The sequence below is a fragment of the Molossus molossus genome, unplaced genomic scaffold, assembly GCF_014108415.1.
Source record: "Molossus molossus isolate mMolMol1 unplaced genomic scaffold, mMolMol1.p scaffold_m16_p_2, whole genome shotgun sequence".
NCBI lineage: Eukaryota > Metazoa > Chordata > Mammalia > Chiroptera > Molossidae > Molossus > Molossus molossus.
In genome coordinates, this window is record NW_023425355.1 from 30050464 (window position 1) to 30068863 (window position 18400).

An 18400-nucleotide genomic window follows, 5' to 3' on the forward strand; every position below is an offset into this window, starting at 1 on the left:
CATGTGTTCAAGTCCTAACCCCCAGTACCTTAGAATGTGACTGTATTTGGAGAGTATTTATAGAGGTAATTAAGTTCAAATGAAGTCATCAAGGTGGGCCCTGATCCGATAACTGGGTTCCTTATGAGAAAAGGTTAGGATAAAAAGGCACCAAGGAAAAGACCACGTGAACTTAAAGGAGAAGGTGGCTCTCTTCTACAAGCCAAAGAGAGGCCTCAGAAGAAACCATACCTGCTGACATCTTGATCTCACACTTCTAGCCTCCAGAATTATGAGAAAATAAATTCCTGTTGTTTAAGCCATCCAGTCTGCAGTACTTGAACGTGGCAACCCTAGCACACCATGACCCTACTACTCCCCTGCTGACAACCTGGGAAAAATTGATTATTAAATCCCTTACATCATCCATTTTGAGTCCCACTTATTTCCTGCTGGGACCCTGAATTGATGTAGTAGGAGTATATGTGATTCTTATCTCCATATTTGTTCTTACTATAAATTCTCATATAAGACAGATTCATAAGCACAGGCATCCAACACCATGCCTCTCGTCCACAGATCCTCTACTCTAGGATTTCCAGTGCTACGTCCAAGGGATTAAAAACAAAACAGGGAACATGACATTAATGCTGATACTAGGAAAAGCTGCTTGTTATCCTTGGCCCCAAATCTACAATTTCTGATAGAAGTAATAGTGAAGGGAGCTACCTGTGCTTCCTCTGGTGGGAAAGAGCAAAGCATAAGTGTAAGGGACTCTTCTAATACCCACTAAATCTCCTATTATACCAGTCCAACTCATAGGGGCAAGGAGCAGAGAACAAAGGTGGCTCTGTGAGAAGCCACATGGGGGGGGGGAGCACAACTGGCTTGACAGGGCACACTCCTGGCTGCTACACCTAACAGAAAAAGGAATTCACTAGGAGTCAGAACACTCCTTTAACACTACCTGAGTCTTTCCTGAGCCTGCTGTTTCATCAGCCTCAGTAACATTAAAGGCACACTGCAAATTACTTGCTTTGAAATTTAGAAACAAATTTTATTTAAGATCTGAAATACAGTTCCTAAAATATCAACTTCTCCAGAAAACCGTGGCTACACAATAATGCATTGCCTCTATCATGTTAGAACGTGCATTAGACTCAAATACAAAAACCATGAGACAAACCACCATCCTTCAACAATTTGAGCAAAGATAGAATGCCTAAGGAACAACATAGATGGACTTGCAGAGGATGGGCTGTTTTACTTCAAGCACCATTAAAAAAAGAGCACAAATGCATGGGTTTTCAGGTATATACATTAAGTTGAACCTTTGGCACTAGGAATCAGGGCATTTTTATCACGTAGCATTAACACATAATTAGAAAATTGTGTAGTGTCAAAGGGATAGAACCACCAGCATTCAAGCAATGTTGTCAACTATGCAAGAAAATGTTCTACTGAATGTTTCTTCTTTGTCTAATTACTGCATACACTGGTAGCAACTTTGAAATGAGAAAAGGAGCTTGCACTCCTCCTTTTATTTTCTGTTTAAAACAAAACAGAAAAACTGAAATATAAGCCCTGTTATACATTAACGATTTTAAAGGACATCAACTATACAAGAAAGAGACTAAGAACAAAAAGAGTGTTTACAGATACCAGACATAACAGTGAGTGGTCAGTAGACCCTCATAGGGCTTTGTGGTGGTACTCAGCCGAAGCCACTTTATAATCACTGGCAGTAAACAGAGATGCAGCATTCTTTGCCAGATATTTTAGAAAATCATGCAAATAGCCCAACAACAATGCAAGGCTCTTCTCATCAAGGGGCGTATATGCCAGCATTGCTCCGATTCTTACAAATAATCTCAGTAGGTGTGGCGCTCCGTAAACCTGGGACATCGGTGCATCAGGGTGAGCCAACAGGATTTCGGCATACTGGGGCCTCTCAAATTTGTAGAGCAGCTGAGTGCCCAACATCACATTGAAGTATTCTTTTATTCCTGCGACGACTTCATTCACTGCATATTCTTTATTGTCGACATTTCCCTGTGATTTCTTGCAGCTTGCATACTCTTCTAGAATGGCATCTACATTTTTCTTAGCAGGGAGCTGGAACAGCTGCTTCTGCCTGGTAACTAAGTCCCAGTCCTCAACAAGCCATGGTTTTAATTCTTCAGGAATCTTCACTTTAACTTCCATTCTATTCTTAAATGCATCCTCGCTTTCAACAGTGGGGTCAGCCCGGGCCCTTTTCTTCCGAGGTGGCTGAGGGACTTCACTGGTACTGCCGCCATCTCCATTTCCAGGAGTCTTCTGCTTGTTCTTTCTTGTCTTCCTCACAGACCCAGAAGGGGGATTCTCTGCAGAGCGACCCCCCCATCTGCCTGGGAGGGCTGGTTCCAGATTCTTCTGCTGTGGACCAGCTGTCCTCTTTCCTGAAGAAGCCCCTCTCATCTTACTTCTTTGCATATTGCTTCTAGTTGGTTTTTTGAAGTTGTCTTCTTCTGCAGATTGTTGTCCACGAGTTTGAGAACCCTGCTTTCTGGAACTCATTCAACCCTGTTTTTATTTCAACCACTGTAATATATAAAGCATTTTACTTGGTTGTTTTCTATGGTGACCTTTAACACACTATGCTTCATAAATGCATATCAAAGCACAGCACATGCTACTCTCTTGGAGTTTGAATTTCAAATCTGATTTCAGGACCATTTCGAAGCGACTTACTATCCCCCTTCCCCAGCTTTTACTCTCACCACCGCCCACTACTTCATCAGACCTGCCCATAAATTCTTTTTTGACACCACTCAAAAGAATGGAATGTAATTTTGGAGAAAAAATAAATTAAATGGGGAAGAAACTACAAAAGGCAATGGAATTGAAATTCAAGACTTCTCAATAGGAAAAATGACAACATGAAAGAAATTTTAACTGGAGGTAAAATGAGTACCAGTAAAGGTTTATGCAGAAGTCTAGGTAAGCCTGAACTAGGATGACGAGTCAAGAGAAACTGAATGTCGAATTTGGTAATTGAAGGAGAGGAAGGAGTCAAAAGTGGCTCTTTAATTTTAAGCCTGGGTAATTAATGAATAAAAGCACTGATTTTTAATGGTTACTTCGGAATCAGGAATAAAATAACAGAAAACAGGTAATTCATCCATTCATTAGTCTATGCAGTCATTATATATTACTGCATATCTGCTGCAGAACAGGTACTATGCTGCTACATCCTAGGGATTCAAATATTTAAAGAAACAATTATAAAATAAGGATAGTGGTGGGATTGTACACTGGTGCAACCTCTATGGAAAACATGAAAATTCCTTAAAAAATTAAAAATAGAACTACCATATGACCCAGCAATTTCACTTCTGGGTATTAATCTGAAGAAATCGAAAACACTAATTTGAAAAGATATATGCATCCCTATGTTCACGGCAGCATTATTTACAATAGCCAAGATATGGAAGTAATCTAGGTGTCCAATGATAGAAAATATGGCATATATATACACAATGGAGTATTTTTCAGCCACAAAAAGAAATGAAATCTTACTATTTGCGACAGCGTGGATGGACCTAGAAGTTATTATGCTAAGTAAAATAACTCAGAGAAAGAGAAATACCATATGGTTTCACTTATGTGTGGAATCTAAAAAATAAAATCAATGAACAAACAAAACAGAAAGAAACTCAGAACAGAGAACAAATGGATGGCTTCCAGATGGGAAGGAGGTAAAAAAGGTGAAGTGGATTAAGAAGTACAAACTGCCAGTTATAAAAAATAAAGCAACAAGGTTAGTACAATAATAGTTATAGACAGAATATTTGGGAGCAAACAAAAAATGCTACATGATACCACTTCGGTGATAAATTGGTGAGGGAGAAGTCAGTGATGACTCCAGAGTAATTAGGTCATTAGTATGATCACCAAATGAGATTTTACCGAGAGGAGAAATGGATTAGAGAGGCAAGAAGTTCAGTAGTGGATCTATTAAGTGTGAAGTGTGCAGTTAAACATATGACTTTAAAACTCAGGTGAGAGGCCAAAGCCAGCAATGGAGATCTGAGCCTAATTATATAGATGGTAGTGGAAATTATGAGATCCAATGAAATCATTCATGGATAATAGAGGAAAAAAACTGAACCGAGTATGGGATTCTCAAAAAAAACTAGGAAAAAATATTTCAGGGGTAAGCAAAGAGAGACCACAAATAAAACAAGAGTGGTCAAAGTAATCATAGAGGAATTAGGAGAATGTTGTTTTGTAAGTCAAAGAAGTTGAGAATTTCAATAAGGAAAAGGAACAATCTATAGTGTAAAATGCAGCAGCAGCAGAGAGGGCTAATAAGATGAGAGGAAAAAATAGTGTTCATGATTCTTATGGTATGACAAATGCAGTAATTTCTTTGACTTACATAATCCTTTTCCTTCTTGCTCGTCCAAGAACTCCTAGTGTTTTCCCAGATGGACTTTTATATATCTTCTGGGATGGTCTGGGAAGGACGAGGTGGGAGATAACCTAGAAAGAAACGTAAGTATGTACAATGAAGATGAACTTATGTGAAATACAGAAAAAAAGTAAATCTAATTTATAAACATGTGGTTTACAATTGTGGTATAATAGAGAAAATAAGTTCTGTTGTTAGACATACTTCTATTTTAACCAAGCTCCACCATGAGTCGTGAGGCCTTGGGCAAGATATGTAAGCATTTTTTCTCATCTACGGAATATGGCAAATTACCCATAGCTTTCACGGGTTCATGTTAACAGTTTCATAAATATGATGTTATTATGTGACTAAACAGCTAGCATAGTATCTCGCAGGAATATCTGCATAAGGACACAAAAATGCTCACTGCGGTAATGTTTTTTAATACTGGAGAACTGAAAACACCCAAATATTCTTCAATAGGGAAATGGCAATTTAAATTATGGAAGAACATTCAAATGAATTAAGCAGAGATCCATGTACTGACATGGAAAGATGTCCAATGATGTATTTATTATTAGGTAAATAGGCAGGTTAGATAATAATATGTACAATAGGATCCTAAAGAGATAGACAGCATAGGGAGAGAAATAAACATCAGTCTCAACACTAATGTACAGTGTGATTCAATTCCTGTGTTTTAAACTGAAGTGTATAAATGCATAGAAAAGTATCCTGATGGAAAAACACCAGACTGTTAAGGTCTTCTAGTAAAGAACAGGGGATGGTGGACCAGGCTCAAACCAGGTTCCTCTGCTAACTACAACTTTTGCCCACAGAAAATGCCCTTTACCAGCCTCTAGCCCTTAAGACAATGTGGGCAGGTGTCAGGAAAGCCTTGAGGGGGAAATAAGAGATAAGCAATGCTAGAAAACGACAGCCCTGAAGCAGAGAAGCCAGTTACTGGGAATTAAGGCCTGGTGCTAACACTTTCATTAAGCAAAAGATACCAACTCAAAGGGCACAACCTTTGAGCAGAAATTAAAGGGCAACTGTGGTCCTGAGAGAGCATCAAAATCTGTAAATACAGACAATGACCCTCTGGGAATCTGAGGCATATACCTGTGATATATCCTTTGAAGGATGAGTGACCAGTGTGCCACATTTATTGTCAGCTATCACAATTATAAAATAATGTTTCTAAAAATAATTGTGATGAGGACACAGCATCTGTTGATATAAGAAAATTTAGTTAATATAGGTGAAAATCAGAAAACCCACCAATTTAGTGCAGAGCTTCCATAAAACAAGGAGATAGTTAATCTATAAGTTAAAGAAAGTAAGATGACCCAGTGCCAACCAGACTGTAGAGCCAGGCTGGACAGAAACTATTTTGGAATTTTGGTCACCCACAAATACTTAAGAATGATAGCTAAACCTATTGGTATTGATTGTGTATGTATACACACACACACAAAATTACAAAAAGGAATTCTATCTGGCCATTAAAAAGGTAAATTTCATCACTCTCTACAAATGCTTCTAATCATTTACTAAAGTCCCAAGTTGAATAAAATGTCTGACATAGTACAGAAAAATACCTGCACCACTAGTCAAGGTTTGTGCCCAGTGAATAAAGCCAGGGAAGCAACCTTTCTAAAAGGCTGCCTCAGTACCTTTATTTTTACCCAAGAGTCAGAAGAAGCCAGATATCAAATGAAAGGAATACCCATCCTTTCGATGTCTGGTTCCTACTTTTCACAGAAGTTTATGGATAGCCTTACTCAAGTCACTGCATTCTGTACCTTCCTTCCCAGCTTACACTGCCTCCATGGACCAATGACCAATGTGCTGGAACACCTTTTATTTAAAAAGTTGGCACTTGCCCTGGCTGGTGGCTCAGCAGTTGAGTTGGTCTGTGGACCAATGAAGTGCAGGTTCCATGTGGTTCGTCGACCCTGGGCCCTGGTTGGCGGTGTGGGAGGCTGCCAGTGTGTGTGTGTGTCCCTCTCTCCTTCCCTCCCACTCTATCTGAAGATAAATGGAAAAATGTCCTTGGGTGAAAATTAAAAAAAAAAAAAAAGTTGGCACTTTATAGTGCTTTATTTTGAGCTGTTTTAAATGCCAGTTTCCTTCTGAGTTCCAGGCTTTTGTTTACTGGCTTAGTACACTACACCTCCTCTTTACTCCAATCAAGCTTCCTCCCTTTGTCTCCTCATTTACATACCACGAAAATCCCATTTCCTCTCTAAATCCCCACTGACTATTCTAGCCCCAGGTCTTCTCCCATCTCCAATACCATATGAAGCTGACATTAGTGCTCAAGAGCTTAGTATTTAATTTAAATGTTTCATGTGTTAGTTTTCTTATTACTCCATTAATTTTCATTAATCCTCACCCGAGGATATTCTTTCATTGATTTTTAGATAGGGAGAGGGAGGGGGAAGGACGGAAGGAGGAGAAAGGGAGAGAGGAACACATGGGTTGGTTGCCCCCCTCCTCCGCACAACCCCGACCTGGGATCTAACCTGCAACCCAGGTACATGCCCTTGAACAGGAATCAAATCAGTGACCCTTTGGTCCACAGGCTGACACTTTAACTGCTGAGCCAAACTGGCCAGGGCTCCATTATTTTTCATTTGCCATAGGTCTTGTGTTCAAAATATCTTGTATCTTTTGCAGCAACACTTATGTCACCAGTGGGTTATACTAGAGTGAATCAAAGAGGTGATTCAACTAACGGGGGAAGGGAGGCTTAATTCAGGGATAAGTGGTCAAATATTTTTTCCACTTGTTCTCTACAGGTCAAGTTCTAGGGTACCCTGGACATTGTGAAAACACATCCGTTTACCTCAGTTTTCTATCTTTAATTTTTGTGTAAATACTCATTTAAATCAGAGGTGAACTATCTTCCCTTTAAAAAATTTGCTATTTCCACCCCCTCAATATATCCTACATTAAAACATTTTTGCCCTTTCACATTTACTCCTATAAGATCCCGAGATGCAGATTTAGTGGGTCAACAAGTAATATGCTGCCAAATTACTTCCCCCAAAGTTTTACCAATTTCCCACCTCATACTCTGGTCAGCACTGGCTACTTGGCTATCCTCATTTAGTCTGTGAATTTGGTAAAGAAAACAAATGGGTTTGTTTTTACAGTTTGCATTTATTTCTTTATTAATGATGTTCTATAAACATTTTGAAAACACGTCTATTGGCCATTTACATGTTAGCTCTTGTTCTTTGTCATTTCATTTGAATTGGTTATTAGTGATTTCAACATTTATAGCTCAGGTATTTTATGTCTGATGTTAAGATTAAGTTTTATATGATTAAATATGTAGTTTTTCCTTTCATTAAGTTTACCTTTATGAATTTTAAATTTTAATTCCTTAATCTACCTAGAATTTATTATGTAAGCCATGGACTGAAAATCTATATTTTCCCCAATGTATTTTGTTGCACCGTTTATTAAGTAGTCTTCCCTTTACATATCTACAAATACCAAATACATAAGGATGCAGGCCACCTCTCCATCCCAATCCCAGAACAAATGTGCATGCTTTCAAACCCTTTTATGCACACATTTACACAAATAACATACCTTTAGAACTAAATGTGTATAGTATATATACAAGTGAATATGTCATGCATGGTCTTGACAAAGGTGAAATACATATTGCTCCCCTTTTCTCACTTTATCATGGACCTCCTTTAGTCTGCACATACCTAGCTCATGCTTTTTATTAATCCTCACTGGAGAATATTTTTCTATTGATTTTTAGAGTGGGAGGGAGGAAGGAAGGGGGAGGAAGAGGGAGGGGAGAGAGGGACAGAGAGAGAGAGAGAGAGAGAGAGAGAGAGAGAGAGAGACAGACAGAGACAGCAACATGAGAGAAACACATCAATTGGTTGCCTCCCTCCCACTAGACCCTGACTGGGGCTGGGTATCAAACATGCAACCTTTCAGTCCATGGGCCGATGCTCTAACTGCTGAACCAAACCAGCCAGGGCTACCTCATGCTTTTTAATATCCACATCATTCTATAAACTCTATGTAGCATAATTTAACCAGTCCCATATTAATGAACATTCAGGTGGTTCCCAATACTTCATTACAGAAATGCTGTAATAGACATCAGTGTACACATATATTAGAGCATTAGGAAGTGGTAACTATTCAAAAGATTCGCTCATTTACCTTTGATGAGACAGAGGCAAATTAATTTGTAAAGAACCACTTTAATTTGTACTCCCAGTAAAATGTTTAAGTTCATTCACCCACACCTTCAGTTAACACTGGATAAACATTTTTAAGAAAAATGGTTGTTTTTTTTTTTTTTTTGAGGGGGGGTGGAAATCTAATAAGATCTTTTTCTTATGTAAATTTTTTTTTTTTTTTTAGTCCTCATCCGAGGACATTTTTCCATTTTTTGTACAGACAGAGTGGGAGGGAGAGAGAGGAAGAGAGAGAGAGGGAAACATCGATGTGAAAGGGACACATCGAGTGGCTGCCACCTGCACGACCAACCAGGGCCGGGGACAAACTGCAACCGAGGTACATGCCCTTAGCGGGAACCGAACCCGGGTCTCTCCGGACCGCAGGTGGATGCTCTAACCGCTGAGCCAAACCGGCCAGGGCTCTTATGTAAATATTTTATCCCCTTTTCTACTAGGTTGTTTGATTCTTTTATTGATTCCTAATAATAAAATACTGTGTTTTTTTTTTTTTTTTTTTTTTTTTTTAGTATGTTGGAAATATTCTGTCCAAACTGTCAATATATCAACCTTTTCCTTTGTGAACTTTGGCATTTGTCATGCCTAGGAAAAATGTTCCCCAAAAGTAGTCTAAAATTTCCTATATTATTTCTTGGTATTTTATAGTTTCTTCCAAATATATAACTAATTTTTTTCTAATATTAATTAAAAACTCCATCCTTTCCCCACTTATTTGATATGCTATTTTATAACATTCTAAATTCCTACAGGTATATGGGGCTCTTTTAAGGTACTCTCTTCCCATTGACTTTTGATTATTCAATTTTTATTTATTTATTTTTTTATCCTCACCCGAGGACATTTTTCCATATTTTGTTCAGATAGAGGGAGAGGGAGAGAGAGAGAGAGAAACATCGATGTGAAAGCGACACATCGAGTGGCTGCCACCCACACGACCCAACCAGGCCTGGGGACAAACTGCAACCAAGGTACGTGCCCTTAGCGGGAACCGAACCCGGGTCTCTCCAGACCGCAGGCCGACGCTCTAACCGCTGAGCCAAACCGGCCAGGGCTGATTATTCAATTTTTAAAGGTATCATTGTTTCTAGGTTATCTGTTCTGTCACAGAGATATGTTTGTCCTCACACCAGTATCACATTGTTTTAATTATCATAGTTTAAAGCCATACATGTTGTCCTAGAATAACACCTGTGAATAGATTCCAAGGATGTTCCATGCAATATTATTTGAAGCAGAAAAACATCGGAGTTAACCTAGAGGACTATCAATAGTGATTTGGCAAAATAAAATGTGACTTATCCATAATATGGAATATCACGCTAGTTAAAGGAATGCCACAGTGAAAGGAATCAAACAGAATTCTATGAATGGACATGAAGACATCCCAGACAATTTGATTAAAAATAGAAAGCTGCAAAACAGTACCTATAGTGTGATACCATATTTACATTAAAGAAAAAAACACAACATTTTACATATATCCATACACATTCTAAAATAGGTATATAACTTATAGAGATCTAGAAGAAAATAGAACTGATAACAAAGGTTAACTCTTGGTCGAGGCAGTGAGAAAAGGAAACCTTAGCCTACTCTGTAATATTTAATTTTTTTTAATGTATTCACATACCAATTCTGTAACTAAAATTTTATATTGAAATATACATAGTTAAATCCACAATGATTGCCTGGCCAGTGTGGCTCAGTGGTTGAGCATCGACCCATGCACCAAGAGGTCACTAGTTTGATTCCTAGTCAGGGCACATGCCCAGGTTGTGGGCCCGATCCCCGGGGGGGGGGGGGGGCGGGCATGCAGGAGGCGGCCAATCGAAGTTCTCTCTCATAGATGTTTCTATCACTCTTTCCCTTCCTCTCTCTCTAATATCAATAAAGAAAAAAATAAATCCACAATGATTTTCTGATCTATTCTTATGCATGAATTTCACATATAGCTTGACTTTTCAGTTAATTATCATGGTGTACCATATATTCTATAGGCATACCATTCAGACAGGTTTCCCTCCCTCCTCCTAAGGTCCTGCTTATCCTCAAAGGCTCAGGTCAAGGTCTTTTTTCCTCCTTGAGGTTTTCTCCATGTCAGGCTACTCTGGCTCTCACCTTCTCTGAGCTCCTATTAATCTAACAGTTCACCTCCCTCCCTTTACCCTTTAATCATTCTCTCTCCCCCCCTCCCTTTTTAAATGTTTTTCCTTTATTGATTTTAGAGAGAGGAAGGGAGACAGAAACATCGACCAGAGAGAACATCAATTGGCTGCCTCCTGCATGCTCCCCACTGGGGACTGGGCCCACAACCTGGGCATGTGCCCTGACTAGGAATCGAACTGGCAACCTCTTGGTGCATGGGTCGATGCTCAACCACTGAGCCACACTGACCAGGACCTTCCTTTTTTAAAGTGCTTTTATTTTAGAGAGAGAAGAAGAGAGTGATATAAACATTGATGTGGGAGAGAGACATCCATTGGCTGCCTCCTGCACACCCCCCACCAGGGAATCGAGCCCACAACCTGGGCATGTGCCCTGACTGAGAATTGAACCTGGACCTCTCAGTGCATGGGACAACCACACCAGCTGGGCTTAATCATTCTCAAATGGCCTCCTGTAAAGGAGTTTTCCACCAGGTAGTGTCCCCCTCTGCAACCTAGCTTTCAGAAAATAAAAAAAATAAATAGGAATATGTAGTGATTCCATGGGAAAATGAATCTGTTGAGACTGAAAAACCCTCCCTTATATCCTCATGCAAGTGATAGGCCATTCAGAAATGCAGACTCCAAATGCTAACATTTTTTTTTTTTTTTGGTGTATGGATATGTCACAAATGAGTGTGAACAACATCTACAGCTTGTTGGAATAAACCTTTAAATGCACCTTTTTAAGTACATATGTGTTCGTCACATTGATATCAATTGTCTTCTGGATCTTGGGACTACTTTCTTTAAGTGTAATACTATTTTCTTGAGTCCGAGACAAAGGAGGAATAATATAAAAGCTGTGAGCAGACTGAATATGGTTATGATTTACTGGTTAAAATTATAGCTCCTGAAAATTCTCTTATCAATATACTCAGGGTCTTTCTAGATTGTTAGGACAAGTCAGAAGTTATAATCCCAGAATTCAGTTCTAATAGTAATTGCTGCTTCTGGAAAATCAGGAGAGAAACCAACAGTATTGATTATTTTACAATTTCAAAAAGAGGTATCCACTGCTTTTAGAAGTGTGCCAGAGGAAATAGAACCATAATTAAAGCAAACATTTGTATGTGTCAAGCACTGTCCTGATACTTTACATGTAATCTCCTTAACAATCCTACGATGTAGGAACTATTCTCTTTATTTTACTTTTGAGGAAATTTAGGGATAAAGTGAATACATATCTTTCCCAGGATCACACAGTTAAGTGGTAGAGTCAGGATTTAAATCCAGGAAGTTAATATTTGCTCTTAACCACTAAATTATGCTGCATATGGGATGCCACAAAGAAAAACAATACATAGATGTATGGAACTAACTATCAGGGATCAACTGTAGTATCTTTTATTAAGGAATGTAAGATCACACAGCCCTTTGTTTTTTCAGCACTTTATGTACTGAAAGCACCAATGGACTCAGCTCCATCACTCCCTTCTTAGAATCAAGTGCTTTCCCAGCTAGACATGTCTTTAAAATATTCCTGGACAGTAAAGAAGGTTATGTGGAATTACCTTGTTTGAAAACTAAGGCCAGGAGAAGGGAGGCACTTACCCAAGATTCTGTAATCAGGATTAGACCTTTCGATCCTTACTATGCAGAAAACTTAGCTTTTCTGATAATGGCCTAGAAGGTCAAACAAGGGACAGGAAAGGACATAAAATAAAGATATGAGATGATGGTTTTCTCCTCTTCCATCAAGCATTGCATTTTATCACACACAAAGAACACCAAAGCTGATAAATAATGTACAAGTGTTTCTTTTTCCTTTCTTGTGGTTACATTTTCAAATTTATTATAGTGTAACATTTATCCTGATTTTTGACAAAGTAATTTGTTTTTGCTTTAAAAAAAAAACTTTTTATTAAGGAAAAATTTAAATAGGTAAAAATGTAGAGATAATATTACAAACCCATTCGAATCTATCATCCAGCTTCAACAATTACCAACTGAAGGCCATCTTGTTTCAAGCGTAACCCCACCCACTGCTCCCCCCAATTCTGATTTTTTTTAAAGCTCACGAAATAGCTGACCTTCTGTATTTTATTATGGAAAATTTCAAACATATACCAAGAAAGACAATAATATAAGGAACCCTACATGCACATCACTCAGCTTAAATGATTATTAACTTAGGATCAATTTTGTTTCATCTATACTCCTTCCCCCTACTGCTGAGATTATTGTGAAACAAATCTTAGTCATTTTGAAGCCAATCCCAGGCATATTATTATTTAATCCATATTTGCATAAGTATCTCTATAAAATAAAAAGAAAACTGGAAAACATAACCACAATAGCATTATAATGTCTAAAAAAATCGGCATCAATTCCTTAAAAACACGTCAAATATCAAATCCATCTTCAAATTTTCCCAACGTATTTTAAACAATTTTTTTTTACTGTTGGTGTATTCAAATCAGGATCCTAACAAGGCCTACTCATTGCATGTGGTTCATCCCCAGCTCGCTCTCGTTCTCCATCTCTTTCTCCCCCTCCCCCATTTTTTTTAAACTTTTCAATATGGAAAATTCCAATCCCCAATATTTTGAGGTAATTCCCAAATAGCATATTATTTCACCAGTAAAGACTGATATGTCTCTTTTATATGTCTAATTTCTTCTAGGAAAGAAGTTGATGAGCAAGAAAAGCACTATAATGAACGAATTTACATAATGTATGTTTTTTTCTCATTCTCAATAATAGCTAGTATCTCTCGGAGCTAGGCTTCCTATTAAATGCCTTATACGCATTAATATACAGTACACGCCTCTGAGGTACACGTCTCTGAGGTACATACTTATTATTATCACCATTTCACAAACATGGAAACCGAGACACAGAAAGAACAGGAGCCAGCCCGAGCTGGGCGTTGGCGTAGGAATCTGAATTCTGCTCTGCCCTATCGTGAAATCATTAGTTAATCTTTTCTATATACACGGTGAGAAGAGGAAATCGTCAACCCTTTCTCCCCACCCCCACCCCGAAACCTGAAACGGGAATCCAGTTCTTCCCAGCAGCAGACGTGTGATCACTGCCGTCCCTCCAACAGCCATAGTAAAGCCAGGTTTCTCTGGCAACTGATATCCATAGGCAGACACGTCACCCTGGAGGCGGGCTTATGCCTTTCAGCCAATCACAATCGTCTTGTCTAAGTTTTAGAATGTTCCATAACCAAATGATTGGACGAGGTCCATCACGTCACAATGATACTTCGCCGCAGTAAAAGGGGGGGAATGTTAACAACCTGCTTCTTCACGGTGAAGGCTTGAAGCAAAACCAATCATCTTCCTCCTTTAGTGTGGACCCTGGCCAATGACGTTCGTCCTCTTAGGTTCTTAGCCCGCCCTCCAAAAGCGCTACAGGCGTTGGGTCAGAAGTCTATAGGACAGGGTGTTCACGTGGCCTATTTTCACGACCCAGAGTTCCCCTGACCAGAGGTTCTTTTTTTTTCTGCAGGGAGGCATTCTGGGGGCTTTTTTCCCCATTGGGAAAGGAAGTGTCTACGTGGCCTGCGGAAATAGGATGGGCGGAAATGAGCTAAGGCTCCCGCGAGTGGGGAAGAGCGAGGTCAAATCTGGGGCCACGCCGCCGAACCACTTGCGCGACTCTTGGAGGAAAAAAAAAAGGCAGAGTAGGGGTTTTGATGTGTGTGCGAGTGGGAGGTGGTGGGTGTTGCGGGCGTGTGGTGGTGGGGCTAGTGTGGATGTGCGCGGGCGAGCTCGCGTAGCCTTGAGGTTGGGGTGTGCGCGCTCCAGCCCTCATGGCGCTGGAGGCGGTGGGTGTGCGCAGGCGTACGCCACTAGCGTTAGGGCCGGTGTGTGTCTCTGAGCGAGGGCGTGCGTGCGCGCGCGCTCAGTAGGGAGCGTTCTGTACTTTTATGTTTGAAAATTGTTCTAATGAAAAGGAAAATAATTAAGCCAAGGCGATCATCCCAGGAATAAAGGGCCTTTGGTAGAAATATTTCCATCTCCCCTATTTAATTCTAGAGCCTAAAAATACACTTTCTTCCTACATTCTTCTCCGTGCCACAACCCTGTTCTAAACCCTAGCCTTCCGATGGTTAAGAGCCAAACCCCGGCGTTTACATATTACCAAGTCCAAGGAGCAGCGTTTTTGTTCCCTAGTATCTCCCCCCCCCCCCTTTCCACAAAGTTTCTGCAATTCTCCTGGCACAAACAAAAATGTCTGCTAAAATATTTATATAGACAGCCTTCCCCTTCACTATGGACTCTGAATTCCTGGGGGGGGGGGGCTGAAGCTCTCTTACCTTTTTGTCCTGATCTTCAAGCAGAGTGACCCTCAGGCAACTACGCACTCAGTTAATTTTCCAGAAAGTTCTGAGTGAGGTTTATACCTCTTGAGTCTGCCACCAGATGCCGCCAAATCCCAGTAAAGGATTGGTTGTTTGGTGTTGGAATGATGGGATTTTTCTTTTCCTCCTTTATGATTTGATGAACTCTCCAATTTATAGGCAGGTATATATATTCATTGCTAGGGAAAAATCAAATTAATTTCTATAAATAGCCCTACCAGGCAGGGGACTATGGCCCTAGATCCAAATGTTTTTCTTGGTTTCTTTCCTTCTTAAAAAAAAAAAAAAAAGATGCCCTCCCCTCCATTTCTTCTTTCTTCCTAGCCCCTCTCCCTTTTTTGGTGAGGTGCTGGAATTGATGAAAGAGCCCAGGCACTGATGCTGATGACGATCCTAACCCTTTTTGTGCACCGTTTCAGATGCTCAATCTCCACCCCCCTACCCCACCTCCGAAATTGGAAAATACAGATGACTATTTTGGTCAGTAAAGACAGATAAGAACTTGGACCCGGTATTGAAAACTGACCTTTTTCCTTTGAAATTTGTTATTAGATATGTGTGTTTACACCCTATTTTCTGTAGTGGTACTGATCAACTTTATTATGTCTTTGGAGTCAGAGACCTAATATTAAACCCATTGCACTGATTACTAGCTCTGAGGCCCTGGGCAAATGATTTATGTTCTGTGATCCTTAGTTTTTTGCATGCTTTATATATTTTAGATGCTGTGTTATATCCTTCACATGGATATTCTTTTTAGTCACAAAATCCTTATTAGATGAGTATCAAAACACTAATAAATCAAAGAACACAAGTTATATCTCTTAGTTATCAATCATGTATGTGTGTGCGTGCATACACACACACGCATGCGCACTGTGAAGGGGAGCGGGATTTAGAGCATTGGTTCTCAAAATGTGTTTTCCAGACACCTCAGTAGCATAATTGTCACCTTTAAGGAAGTTGTCAGATTCAGATTCTTAGGCCCCACCTCAAACGAAATTCTAGGGGTAGAGTTTGATTGTGTTATAATAAATTTCTGGTGATTCTAATGAACACTGAAGTTAGAACCACTGTTTTGAAGGGCAGAGATGTAATGCTTATTTTTGTATGCACCACTAGAGGGTGCTGCAGAATGTAAAGCAAAATAATGATTTCTATGTTTTATTGAGACACCTTGCATATTATAAGTCCTGTTACTCAGATTAAAAACCAATGTGTAGAGGTGTCACATTATTTTCTCAGTGCATACAAGTATAGGAACCAGGATATGATTTTTACCTGCTTCTAGAGCCCAAGCCCTTGACAGTACTTTGTTCAGTCATAATAGCTTGTCATTCTGAGTGTCAAAATGCTATTACTGAAACTTTGTTCCCTGCTTTGGCTAATGTTGATTAGAGTATCAAGAAGAGGGCGGGAAAGCAAACTAAATAAATGGAAATATTTTGATAATTTCATACTCTCTTTCATCTCCATTCTATAATAAAATAGCACATGCAAGCTCATAAGTGTTTCCCTTCTTGCTTTAATATTTCCCAAATGCTCTCTCTACCTTGAAGTTATTATTATTATTTTTTTAGTTATGTCAGCTTCTTGTCTGTGTGTGTGGGGGGGATTCAGGGTGGTGAGAAAACGCAGTTATTGAAAGCCTGTTGTGGGCTACACTCTATATGGCTCTGCACCCATTAATCCCAACAATGGGCCTGTAAATTATGTGACAATTATCATCATTTTATAGATGATGAAAGTGAATTCTAGGGAGTATAATTATTTTTCTTTGGTCATATAACTTGGAAGTAGCGGAGCCTGGGTAGTTACTGGTATATCTGACAGCACTACCCTGCTAAACTTTCTATTGCTTGGTTTTGATTCTGGTTTAGTTATTTACTATGGATTTATGTGAGTTTAAGCAAGTTTTTTTTTAAACTTTCCTGAGCCTTAGTTTCACTATAAAGTGAGAATGATTATTACTGCTTTATAATCTGAGAGCCGCAGTATTCAATTTGGTAGCCACTAGACATATGATTCCTTAAATTTGAATCAATTAAAATTAAAAATTCAGGTCCTCAGTTGCACTAACCACATTTCAAGGGCTGAGTAGCTACTTATGGCTAGTAGTAGTACTGTCAGGCCAAGGCAGTTCTCCCCAAGTATCCCACAATGGCATATTGATTTTTTTAGAATTAAAATCACTTGGGAAACAGCAGAAGCAGGAGGAGCTCTCTGACTCTTCTTTGTCTCTCTAAAATCAGGAAATAAATATCCATGTGCTAGGTACCCTCCCTTCTCCTGAGGACTAAGAGACAACCTTATCACAAGAGTTATAAAATCCAAAGTCAAAAAAACCTATATAAAGAAATCTTGTAAGGCTTTTACTAGTTTACTACTTAAGCCCACACCTTGCTTAGATTCCTTTCTAATGAGCACTAACTTCTTTTGTCTTATCAATTGTTCACAAATTTATTCTTTGTCAAAAAATAAATAAAAAGGTGCCTAGTTTGATCATTTTTTTGAGTCTCATGTTATGAGCTGAGCATCATAATATGATTCTCCTATGTGCATGTATTGTTTCTCCTGTTAATCTAGTCTTGTATCAATTTATTATTGGTCCAGCTGTAAGAACTAAAGAAGGGTGGAAGTGGAGAATTCGCCCCCTCCCCGACAGTGCTGTATTAGATACCAATAGATACAGAATATTCCCACCATTACAGAAAGTTTTATGAGATAGTGCTGATTTAGAATACGTAAGGTATGTAAAAGGGCCAAGCATAGTGCATATTCATGGCAGGTGTCCAAGAAAAGTGATTTTCTCTCTTTCCTCTCAGCATCAGAGCTAAGACTGTTCTCTTGTTTTATTGATGGAGTCAGGAGATGGGAGTAACTTACTCAGCGTACTGTAACAGGGGATGTGTCTAACATTGGAACCCACATCTCCTGACTCTTGCTTCCATATTCTGTCTAGTAGACTCATCCTTATGCTGTACTGAATGGGGTGTCAAGGCCAAGGGTGTTAAAATGTGAATTAACTTTGGAGTCAGGGTAGTAGGAGGAAAAGACATAAAAATGGAATGCTTACTATGTGTCAGGCAGCACTGTGCTCAGCTCTTTACATCTATTAGTGAATTCCCTGAAACCCAAAGAAGTTAAATACTCCAAGTTGCCAGCTGGTAAATGTCAGAACAAAGATTCTGACTTCTCTCTGACTCCAGAGCCCATGTTTGTT

General features: G+C 39.3%; 1 protein-coding gene across 3 annotated transcripts; it reads right to left on the bottom strand.

Moving 5' to 3' along the window:
* Window positions 1-1019: 1019 nt before the first annotated feature.
* MORF4L2 (mortality factor 4 like 2) lies at window positions 1020-15194 on the bottom strand. 3 transcript variants are annotated; one of them, XM_036271764.1, is made up of 5 exons: window positions 13853-13912; window positions 12417-12488; window positions 5540-5647; window positions 4403-4506; window positions 1020-2562 (listed from the first exon to the last, which is right to left on the bottom strand). In XM_036271764.1, exon 5 carries the CDS (start codon window positions 2536-2538, stop codon window positions 1672-1674), a length of 867 nt encoding a protein of 288 aa, XP_036127657.1. In that variant the 5' UTR covers window positions 2539-2562; window positions 4403-4506; window positions 5540-5647; window positions 12417-12488; window positions 13853-13912; the 3' UTR covers window positions 1020-1671. The 3 variants fall into 3 exon arrangements, with proteins under 3 accessions (XP_036127657.1, XP_036127658.1, XP_036127655.1); XM_036271765.1 differs by lacking the exons at window positions 5540-5647; window positions 13853-13912 and adding an exon at window positions 15133-15194; XM_036271762.1 differs by lacking the exon at window positions 5540-5647.
* Window positions 15195-18400: the final 3206 nt, after the last annotated feature.